Genomic DNA, 12,658 nt, shown 5'->3' on the forward strand with positions numbered 1-12,658 from the left:
AGACAAGTCGTGGTTCTGATATTGGTGTCACTGATGAGGGCGATGATGGCAGACAAGTCGTGGTTCTGATATTGATGTCGCTGATGAGAACGATGAAGGCAGACAAGCCGTGGTTCTGATATTAGCGTCACTGATGAGAACGATGAAGGCAGACAAGTCGTGATTCTGATATTAGTGTCACTGATGAGGGAGATGGAGGCAGACAAGTCGTGGTTCTGATATTGGTGTCACTGATGAAGACAGACAAGTCGTGGTTCTGATATTAGACAAGTCGTGGTTCTGATATTGGTGTCACTGATGAGAACGATGAAGGCAGACAAGCCGTGGTTCTGATATTAGTGTCACTGATGAGGGAGATGGAGGCAGACAAGTCGTGGTTCTGATATTGGTGTCACTGATGAGAACGATGAAGGCAGACAAGCCGTGGTTCTGATATTGGTGTCACTGATGAGAACGATGATGGCAGACAAGTCATGGTTCTGATATTGGTGTCACTGATGAGGGCGATGAAGGCAGACAAGTCGTGGTTCTGATATTGGTGTCACTGATGAGGTCAAACGGTTTGTATTGCAACCAATCAAAATTGGTCTGATTCTTATTTATTTGAAAAACAAATTAATGTATTATTAATTGTATTCATTTATTAATATTGAAGTTTACAACCAAAAGACTTTGTTATTTAAAACACTCAAGTCATTTGTTATTTCAGTCATTTATTGTTTGTCAAACCATTGTCATAATAGTACATAAAAATTTTTTGATGACAATAATTCAGTCAAAACCAAAATTCGAAAGAATATTAAAGGCACACAAGATTCACCTGCGATTCACAATAATAATCCGAAATTCTGAATCAAAGTAAAAAAAGTAAATTTAAGAATAACTTTAGATCGGTTGATTGCCAGTGAATTGCTCTCTGTATCTGAATGCGAACTTATCAAAGGGCTTCTTGCTACGATATATTGATTATTATATGTACAGGATGTCCCATAAAAGTGTCACTAACTTTGTAATCTCCGTTTCTAATTAATCTTAATCTATTATACTTTTTATTATTTTCCTATTTTTAATTTTTCATATTTTTATCACTATTATAGCTATTATTATTTACCCTTTTTATTTAAAATTTATCATGTATTTTCTCACTAGAATGTTTAAAAAAAAGAATTACGGTTAAAGTAAGTTAATTTGAAGCGGAGATATAATCAGTTAGACGATAGTTAGTCATTGTTATAGATACTACTAAGACTAATTGATAATCATTTGCATTATTAGTTTGTTTAAAATTTGTTTAGCATGATATCAATTAGGCAATTATGATCAAAAAACTTTTGTATTCCTAATTAATGAGATCGAGGATGAAATTATTTATCCTCAATTTCCTTTATTTTAGGTATATGAATTCGCAATTTATTTATTGAAAAACATTTCACATGAAAAAATGTAATATTTAGCGAATAGAATTAAAAAACAGATTTGTTATGCGTTATGCGTCATGGTAGTTATGCGCACTATATTTGTTATGCGTCATAGTTTTCGGAACTGTAGCTACTCGCGAGAAAAGAAAGCTGGACATTTGTATCTCTTTGACAAACTTTTTTTTGTCAGAGAAACGATTTAATGTAATTAAGATATTAAAATTAGTTGAATGCCTAAACAAATTGAGCAATAGACAATTATTCAGAAGACTATTATTTAGAAGACTATTATTTAGAAGACTATTATTTAATAATAGACTATTTTTTATTACTTATTTGTATATCGCCGTCAAGCAGATCTAATTATTGAGAGAAGGTTCTGACCAGTTGACGAGGTATCGATGACATCTTTTTTCTCTACCAAACTGGGTCAAGATGGCTAATGTTAGGGCAAAAGTGCATCGCTATTCGGACAAAGTCTCATTAATTACTCTGAGTGTAGATCGAACAAGGGATACGTCTTAGATGTCCAGGCGCTAGTACAGGAAAACCTCAACAATGGAGTTCATAAAAATAAATTCTTTTTCAGGAGCAAAAGAAAAGATAACAAAGAAAGATTTTACTTACTGTACGATATGTGATTTTTTTTCATCAATTATGGGCTGAGAAGCGTAATTGAGAAGTAATTGAAATAATAATTTAAGATTAAGAAGGTAATTGGTTTAAAAACTAAACACTTTCACAAATTTATTACTGAGCAAATTTTTACGAAATCAATTAACGTAACCACTTGGCGAATGCATTAGTAATAAATACGTTTTTCCTATTTTATTTATTAAAATACTGTTGAAAATAATAAAAAACATTATCGTTAGAAACAATCCCCGAATTTCATATATGAGTTTCTAATTTGCTCGAAACTCCAAGCGAAAATTTTAGAACGATCATCACCTTATAAACGAGCGTTGGTCACGATATTAAAAGCTTAATTATATCGACACTCAAATAAAAGTCTTGCCATTAATACTGTGGCCGATTATGCAAGTAATCGATTACCGGTTCATTACTGGACCCCACTTTAATTTTAATTAACTTCTTAATTACTTAATTAAATTTAATTTATTACTTAATTAAGTAATTTTTAATCACAGCATCCTAAAAGCTTTTGAAATTATTTAATGGATCTAAGCATCTCATAATGCCTTTAAACGTCAAGATATTTGCGTCGATATTAGGTCCATTATATCAGTTACCGCTCGCTGAGATAAAGGAACTTCTAATGGAATGGAAATAAAATAAGAAATTCTAATTCTAATGGAAATAAAATAAGAAGCTGAGATAATCGAAGCTGACATTTGCGCTTCCGTATATGCCAGTCCTACTTTAGCTTCTGGTATGAACATTTCTTGTTATTTTTCTTTAGCATAATTTCAGGCATCAAAAAGATCGTTAGAAACTGCCTCTAAAAAGAAGAATGGTTAGAAAATTAGAAAAGCTTACATAAATTAGGAAAAGATGAACTATTTGGTGTGTTACCAAGTAATGAAATTTCTGCTGAATCATGGAAAACAAAGCCAGTTGGTTTTCTATTAGTCACAATTTAACCGTTCAATAAATGTAAATCTGTCATAGTAGTGGTTTGATATATCGCGTATTTTATATTTATCTAAAATTTATCATGAAAATTTGTTACCTTGGTGATAATTCTCATACATTACATCAATATTGTCTTTCAATAAGCTAAAAATTCTCAGGCTCGCGATACAACATAAACATTCATGAATATTTTCTCTGTTAATTCCAACGTACGTCATCACTCGCAATAAAATCTTCTAGATTCTTGGAGTCGTGCAAAGGAAGATCAAATGCAAGCAATTTCAATTATTTTGCTAAAGTTTCATCAATAGAAACTTGCGTCCAGAACTGTTTCTTGTTTATAAAAGGTTTCTCGCAATCACTCAAGTTTTGCACTCAAAGAAGTACGTGAGACTTTGTTCAAATAATGATGCACGTTTTGCCCTTGTCTGGGTCATGACCAAGTCTTAATCGTAAAATAGCGTATCAGTGCTACGTCCGCTCTCTGCCCATGCAGTGGGTAAGAAAGTGTGTCACTATTTGGGCACTATTACCCATTATTTTGGGCACCATTACCCATTAGTTTTCTGAGTATACGCACTGCCAGAGTAAACAACAGCACAAATGTCATGTCGCGAAATTAAATGAAAAAAGTACATTACATTTTATCATAGAAGAAAAATGTAGCGCTATTTTGTCGCTCGTGATATATATGAATTGGAAATGTTGGATTGCATTGAGAGAATTCTTATTAGGTGCATTTTGGTTTCATCATAACTCCCACGTGTATATTATAAATGTAACTTCATCCAGCGCATGTTGATGACGACATCACTACACATTTTTCTTATAAATGTAACTTAATCCAGTGCATGATGATGACGTCATCACTCACGCATTAAATATATAAAATGCAACTTCATCCAGTGCATGCTGATGACATCATCACTCTTTCACTTATTGCATTTTATCTAATCCACTTCCAAAATCCATTTTCTAATTCATTTTCAAAATCAATTTCTTTCTAATACATTTTCGAATCCAAAAATTTTCTAATCCATTCCACCATTTATCCACCAGGCCGTGGTCGTTTTGCTAGTGGCTGGCGTGAGCCTCGCCTACGCCGACGCTTATCCTGGTGGATTTTTCGGCGGCGGTGGTGGAAAGAAAGGCGGTGGATACGATGACTACGGTGGATATGGTGGTGGATACGGGGGTGGTTACGGAGGTGGTGGAAAAGGTAAAGGAAAAGGATATGGAGGTGGAAAAGGAAAAGGTGGTCACCAGAATGCGTACTTCATCGTGCATACACCGGTGTTTATCCAGAAGAGTGGATATGGACATTCCGGTGGATACGGTCACTCTGATGGAGGATACGGGCACTCAGATGGAGGATATGGACATTCCACAGGATATGGACACTCTGGTGGACATTCAGGTGGATACGGACACGTGGCGTATGGACATGCACCTAAGGCGTATCATGTGGTGGATTATGGCTACGATGATGAGTACCATAAGTAAGGATTATGGCTACGATGATAGGTATCAAAAATAGGGATTATGACTACGATGATGGATATCAAAAACAGGGATTATGACTACGACGATGAGTTTCACAAATAGGGATTATGGCTACGATGATGAGTTTCACAAATAGGGATTATGGCTACGATGATGAGTTTCACAAATAGGAATTATGGCTACGATGATGAGTTTCACAAACAGGGATTATGGCTACGACGATGAGTTTCACAAATAGGGATTATGGCTACGATGATGAGTTTCACAAATAGGGATTATGGCTACGATGATGAGTTTCACAAACAGGGATTATGGCTACAACGATGAGTTTCACAATAGGGATTATGGCTACGACGATGAGTTTCACAATTAGGGATTATGGCTACGATGATGAGTATCACAAATAGGGATTATGGCTACGATGATGAGTATCAAAAATAGGGTTTATGGCCATGATTGTGCGTATCACAAATTGGGATTTTGGCTACGACGATGATTACCATAAGTAGGATTATGGCTACGACGATGAGGATAAAAAATAGGAATTATGGCTATGATTATGAGTATCACAAATAGGAATTAAGGCTACGATGTTTAATATCACAAATTACACAGTTATAGACGCTCGTCTCCATTGCTTAGATTAACATTCAGATTGACTTTAAATTCATAACCTCAATTTCTTTATGAATTATTTGTTATGAGGATTTGGTCAAGATCCTTACGCGATTTATTAATGTAATGTTGATGGCTGCCCAATTGCCAGTTCATGACCATTCATATTCGCGGTCATGAATTGTGTAACATAATTGTTGAGACTTTTTTTCTGTATATTCGAACTTAAGTTATTCATGCAGTGTAAAACGTTTCAAAAAAATGAACAGGCATTAAAAATGGAACATGCAATCATAATGATCCCCGAAATTATTGATTGACAGCTATTAAATGACTTAAATTAAATGACGCGATTAAATGACTTTTTCGCAACTGAAAAGCCGCGAAGGGATGTCACTAAATTGATTCATTTCGGGAAGAAAATAGAACGAATGAATTTACACTCAGAATTTTCTGAAAATTGATATGATATTAAATGTTTACGAGCATAATTCATGACATGAAAATTAAGAGAAAATAAAACAAGATCGCTATTATTTATAATTTTATGGTTGAGATTAGTTTGTCTTTTTTATTTATGTCAAAGCGTATTTTGAATTATGTTGTTTTCTTTTTTTCATTTCCTCTAATTGTTGAACGTTTGTTGTTAAAATAAATTATAAGTCAAATGAAAATTGCTTTTCATTAAAGTCCATATTACCTTACTCCTCAGAAGGGAAGATGCGTGTATAGAAAGATGGATATACCTGGTGATAGATATACCTACGCACATGTGTGCGTAGTGGTTAGTTAGCTATAAATAATATCGTTCTCACGAATAACTTACATTACATTATTAAAATAAACCTCCTCGCTTTATTAGAAATTAGCATTGCAGCGTTTTTATAAATTGATTTCTGGAATTCTAGGAAGACTTTTTATGATCCAAATGCTTACAGGTGGGATAAATATGGTACCGTACTCGAGATAGCTAACTATTGCTAATATTAATAGTCAACTAATTTATTGTACTGAAAATACTATTGAGCGATAAACTATTTTAATGAAATGATTTAATGGAATTTGATACTCGAGATATTCAAGTAATGATAATATTAATAGGCAATCAATTGATCCATTATTAAAAACTCCTCAAGATAGAAGCAATTAACTATTTAACGAAATACACTGGAGAAACTTTCGTAAGGAACTCGAAGTTTTCCGTCGATGAAAATGACAGTTTTTTGAGGATTAAATATCGATACCTTCTGCTAGTATGATGGCATAAGTTAGAATTTTAGTAAACAAAATTTTCTTCATTTTTAGTTACAAATTTGATATACGAAGAACATGAATACAATTAATTATCTCTATTTAGATGGTTATTAAATGTAACCGCTTTTCTAAGTGATACTATTGAAATAATTTTGCGTCTCAATATCAGTTCACTATGGTTCAAACTAAGTTTCAATATCAATTCACTATGATTCAAACTAAGTTACAATATAACTCCAGTGAATGAGAATGAATAACTCCACATGCATGCTCTCGTCAGATGTTCATATAAATTCACGCGGCGCTCATGACCAAACAGGAGGTTCTGTTTGTGTACGATATTTGATGGTCNGATGAGTTTCACAAATAGGGATTATGGCTACGATGATGAGTTTCACAAATAGGGATTATGGCTACGATGATGAGTTTCACAAACAGGGATTATGGCTACAACGATGAGTTTCACAATAGGGATTATGGCTACGACGATGAGTTTCACAATTAGGGATTATGGCTACGATGATGAGTATCACAAATAGGGATTATGGCTACGATGATGAGTATCAAAAATAGGGTTTATGGCCATGATTGTGCGTATCACAAATTGGGATTTTGGCTACGACGATGATTACCATAAGTAGGATTATGGCTACGACGATGAGGATAAAAAATAGGAATTATGGCTATGATTATGAGTATCACAAATAGGAATTAAGGCTACGATGTTTAATATCACAAATTACACAGTTATAGACGCTCGTCTCCATTGCTTAGCTTAACATTCAGATTGACTTTAAATTCATAACCTCAATTTCTTTATGAATTATTTGTTATGAGGATTTGGTCAAGATCCTTACGCGATTTATGAATGGAATGTTGATGGCTGCCCAATTGCCAGTTCATGACCATTCATATTCGCGGTCATGAATTGTGTAACATAATTGTTGAGACTTTTTTTCTGTATATTCGAACTTAAGTTATTCATGCAGTGTAAAACGTTTCAAAAAAATGAACAGGCATTAAAAATGGAACATGCAATCATAATGATCCCCGAAATTATTGATTGACAGCTATTAAATGACTTAAATTAAATGACGCGATTAAATGACTTTTTCGCAACTGAAAAGCCGCGAAGGGATGTCACTAAATTGATTCATTTCGGGAAGAAAATAGAACGAATGAATTTACACTCAGAATTTTCTGAAAATTGATATGATATTAAATGTTTACGAGCATAATTCATGACATGAAAATTAAGAGAAAATAAAACAAGATCGCTATTATTTATAATTTTATGGTTGAGATTAGTTTGTCTTTTTTATTTATGTCAAAGCGTATTTTGAATTATGATGTTTTCTTTTTTCATTTCCCCTAATTGTTGAACGTTTGTTGTTAAAATAAATTATAAGTCAAATGAAAATTGCTTTTCATTAAAGTCCATATTACCTTACTCCTCAGAAGAGAAGATGCGTGTATATAAAAATGGATTTACCTGGTGATAGATATACCTACGCACATGTGTGCGTAGTGGTTAGTTAGCTATAAATAATATCGTTCTCACGAATAACTTACATTACATTATTAAAATAAACCTCCTCGCTTTATTAGAAATTAGCATTGCAGCGTTTTTATAAATTGATTTCTGGAATTCTAGGAAGACTTTTTATGATCCAAATGCTTACAGGTGGGATAAATATGGTACCGTACTCGAGATAGCTAACTATTGCTAATATTAATAGTCAACTAATTTATTGTACTGAAAATACTATTGAGCGATAAACTATTTTAATGAAATGATTTAATGGAATTTGATACTCGAGATATTCAAGTAATGATAATATTAATAGGCAATCAATTGATCCATTATTAAAAACTCCTCAAGATAGAAGCAATTAACTATTTAACGAAATACACTGGAGAAACTTTCGTAAGGAACTCGAAGTTTTCCGTCGATGAAAATGACAGTTTTTTGAGGATTAAATATCGATACCTTCTGCTAGTATGATGGCATAAGTTAGAATTTTAGGAAACGAAATTTTCTTCATTTTTAGTTACAAATTTGATATACGAAGAATATGAATATAATTAATTATCTCTATTTAGATGGTTATTAAATGTAACCGCTTTTCTAAGTGATACTATTGAAATAATTTTGCGTCTCAATATCAGTTCACTATGGTTCAAACTAAGTTTCAATATCAATTCACTATGATTCAAACTAAGTTACAATATAACTCCAGTGAATGAGAATGAATAACTCCACATGCATGCTCTCGTCAGATGTTCATATAAATTCACGCGGCGCTCATGACCAAACAGGAGGTTCTGTTTGTGTACGATATTTGATGGTCCTAACAATAATAAATTATAGACGTTATATTCTCAATACGTTATATTTATTACGGGTAATAATATAACAATTATTTTGTGCATCAAGAGGGTCGACTCCTATGGCCGTCGATACCCTTTATTTTTCCGGTAACTATATCGCTCTGTCGCAGCCTGGATCGAACATAAGCGTGAATATTTCACTTCACTTCAATATTTCACTATTTATTTTAAAATTACGGATCAGTAAACATGATATAACTAATACCAGATGCATGAACAGCTTCAGGCAGTCTGTTCTTGCTCTCAAAATAAAGAATGAAAAAAAAAACATTTACAAAGGCTCTTTATCCGAGCGTCTTTCCAGGGCGTGAAACAAAAGACGCGCCCTCCTGGAATTCTGAAGCCATTGTCTCTCGTGACTGGAAAAGAAAGATGCAAAAGACAAAGAATTTTTAATAAAGGTCGGATAGAAAAAAGACTGGTATTGCTGCTGGTGACCATTTATAGGAACTTTTTTTCTGATGCCGCTGGGTCGGTAAAAAAATACTCAGTGAAATGTCAGGAAAAGTTCAACAAATGTCGCACTTCGAGTTCATATCTTCTTTCAAATGCGAATTTGAGAGAACAAAGCTAACAAAGGGAAAAATCCTCAGCCTATGAAAACAAGAATAGATTATAACAAATAATACTATTCATCGGTTAAAGCATGCAAAAAAATTTGTATGAAGAATCAACTTTTGCAACTGACGTAAGGGCTACAAACGATATAAAATAGAAGGTACAAGCATTTTTTTTAAATTTTGATTGGTAGAATATTCACTGCAAAATTGCGCTTTTACAATAGGTTGACATAACGAAGGGCAATTTATTTATTTTTATTCTCCCTGCAGAAATATAATCCACTGTACAAGCTTATATTTTTGAGCAGCAGACTGAAATAAAATGCGAACAATTATGAAATTTCTTGTACATGTATGACTTCTGGTAAATTTAAAATAATTTACAGCTCTGGTTGATGAAAGAATAAATATTTTATGATACTTTCATTGATCTAGCTAAACAATATGAAATCGACTCAGAAGAAAACAGACTAAGGAAACGTCTCGTATATGCAGTCCAAAGATTTAATGGGCGTCACATAACAAATTCTCCAATGATTACGAATAATTTCCGTTGCTTGAGCGCCGTTAAGCAGTCGGTCCCGAGGCATCACCAAGCCGCGCAAGGAATCAACGGTGAATCAACATTGATACAATAAAATTACACTTAATTCAACGTTGATTCAACGGCATATGTCTGGTGGACTTCTCGCCGGCATGTCAAATACAGCAAACAAGCGATGCTTCTCTGGACCATATAAGTCCTACTGACGAGGGTTGCGGGAAACTGGGCTGACATTCCGCGGGCGGCCGTGCTGTGGACTGTAGAGGTTTGAAAGATCGCTTTGCTCTCTATTAGATTTTTATTTCTTCAAATCTTTTGTAAGGAAAAGGTACGAGTAAAATGGAACCTCCATTAGATTTTTATTTCTTCAAATCTTTTGGAAGGAAAATTGGTACGAGTAAAAAGGGCCTTCCATTAGATTTTATCTCTTCAAATCTTTTGAAAGGAAAAGGTACGAGTAAAAAGGGCCCTCATTAGATTTTTATTTCTTCAAATCTTTTGTAAGGAAAAGTTACGAGTAAAAAGGGTCCTCCATTAGATTTTTATTTATCCAAATCTTTTGTAAGGAAAAGGTACGAGTAAAAAGGGCCCTCCATTAGATTTTTATTTCTCCAAATCTTTTGAAAGGAAAAGGTACGAGTAAAAAGGGCCCTCCATTAAATAAATAAAAGAAATAAAATCTTCTTCCATCAGATTTTTGTTTCTTCAAATAAAATAAATAAAAGAAATAAAATCTTCTTCCATCAGATTTTTGCTTATTTAAATAAAATAAATAAAAGAAATACAATTTTCCTCCATCAAATTTTTATTTTTTCTTTTCCAATAAAAAGGTGCGAGTAAAAAGGCCAGGAATTAGGATTTGACTCTACAGAGATATTCGACTGTTTTTAATGAAAAGAAAAAATCCAATATAAAATATAAAGAAATCTAAAAGAAATAATGTGTAAGGATTTAACGTATGCAAATATAGAAGAATTTCAATCAAATGAACTGGTAGTAGTTTCAAACATGTTAATAAAGATAGAGCCGCTATGTCGTGAGTAAAAACTGGACATTAAAAAACATTATTAAAACTAAAAAATCTCAAACATTATTATAACTGATTAAACATTAAATATTATTCATGAAGATATTTAATATACTTTTTTCGAATGAAAAGTTGATTCACTAATTATTGTACAATTGCTTCTGAATTCGATGACGCAGCATACCATGTTAACTAAGCGAACATTTCAACTACTAACAATTTGTGGTTAAATTTATGCAGAATAGGTTGCTTGTTTGTTAGAATTCAAAGTGATTGATATTTTTGCACTAAGAAATGAAGTAATTGAGCTTAAAAGCTGAGTGAATAATCGAGAGCATAGGTAACGAAGAACATTACACAGGAGTTTATCCCGCAGGAAATCATAATTATTTGATAAAATACAGCGCATGACGCTACGTTTAGGGGTGAAAAAAGTGTGTTTTTCATTTGTCAGAATTGTACTGAACGGTAAAATGTTTTCATATAAAAAGTTTAAGATCTATGAGCTAATTTATTCATGTATGCTTTTATTAGAGAATTTCCTGAAGCACAGACCTAATTACATAGTTTGCCATATCGACTTGAAACCATATTATCTTAATGAGACATTCTATCCAGACGGGATTTTTAACAGCATAAATCCTATATAAACAGTCGATCGATCTGAAGTTATCCCTAATTCTGTCAATAAAGTAATTACAAACTTAACAACGCTTGTAGATACCTTAAACTAAATTACGATAATTTCAGTGAAAAACATTTATTTCCTGCCATTTTTGCCCTTGTCACCGCCATAACAAAAATGAGAATTTCAAAAAACGCATACATATTTTTTTAGATATGGTCTTTACGCATCGAATGATATGTGTTTCGATGTTGTAGCTTGAAAATCCTAGGAGGAGATAGGTTTTCTAAAGTACCCCTTTTTTGACCGCTTTTTATAAATTTCACGTTTTCTTTCATTTTTTTCGAAAAATTTACACGAATAAAAAAGTCTTAGAATTCCGTTTTACATACGTGTACCAAATTTCGAATCGATTCGTATGTAAATAACCGAGATAAATTTGACCCCAGACGCTCCCCTTAAACAAGCCCAAGTGTTTGATAACAATTCAGGAAACTGCGCAATTGTGAAGATTTCCTGGACGTAGCACAAAATTTTACTAAAGGCAGAGATAATATAATACTAGCTTTAGTATTATTAGGAATATCTTACCAGGACTCCACTCCACTCTCTACTAATTGGCCGACTAATCTAGACACTGCGTCGCTACTCCCTATGCGCTCCACGGCGCCTGAACTCGTTCCGAACACGTAATAAACTCGACTCATATTCGTGCGGTTCCCATAAGTGCCATCGAAGATTTAGTTAAGACTTAAGAGTTACATTTTTGACTTAACACTCAGCCATGCATACATCGACATGTTTGCGGTGTTTGTCGGACTACTAATTAACTGCCATGTCAGTTAGTCAGACAGATTTTGCCAAAAACGTGCAACAAGGGAAATTCCAGGCTTGAAGGGCAAGTCCTCTGAAGAAAGATTGAAGACTATGAAGCTTCCAAGCCTCAGTTATCGACGTCTGCGTGGAGACCTCATTGAAGTATACAAGCATAACCACAATTTATACAAGGTCCCAGAAGGATTACTAGAATTTGAAACAAGAACCAACACCAGGGGCCACGGCTATAAGCTAAAAAAATTGCGCTGCAACTTCTCCACGCGACAAAATTTCTTCTCGCTTCGAATC

At 33.6% G+C, this 12,658-nt stretch overlaps 1 protein-coding gene across 1 annotated transcript; it reads left to right on the forward strand.

Annotated features, from left to right (window-relative positions):
• Positions 1 to 4,072: 4,072 nt before the first annotated feature.
• On the forward strand, positions 4,073 to 4,695 carry LOC108681534 (glycine-rich cell wall structural protein 1.8; the record flags this gene model as incomplete). Its single annotated transcript, XM_018170578.2, is given in 1 exon segment — positions 4,073 to 4,695. A coding segment is annotated over 1 exon segment (445 nt), but the record flags the coding sequence as incomplete, so codon positions are not given.
• Positions 4,696 to 12,658: the final 7,963 nt, after the last annotated feature.

The sequence above is a fragment of the Hyalella azteca genome, unplaced genomic scaffold, assembly GCF_000764305.2.
Source record: "Hyalella azteca isolate HAZT.00-mixed unplaced genomic scaffold, Hazt_2.0.2 contig8840, whole genome shotgun sequence".
NCBI lineage: Eukaryota > Metazoa > Arthropoda > Malacostraca > Amphipoda > Hyalellidae > Hyalella > Hyalella azteca.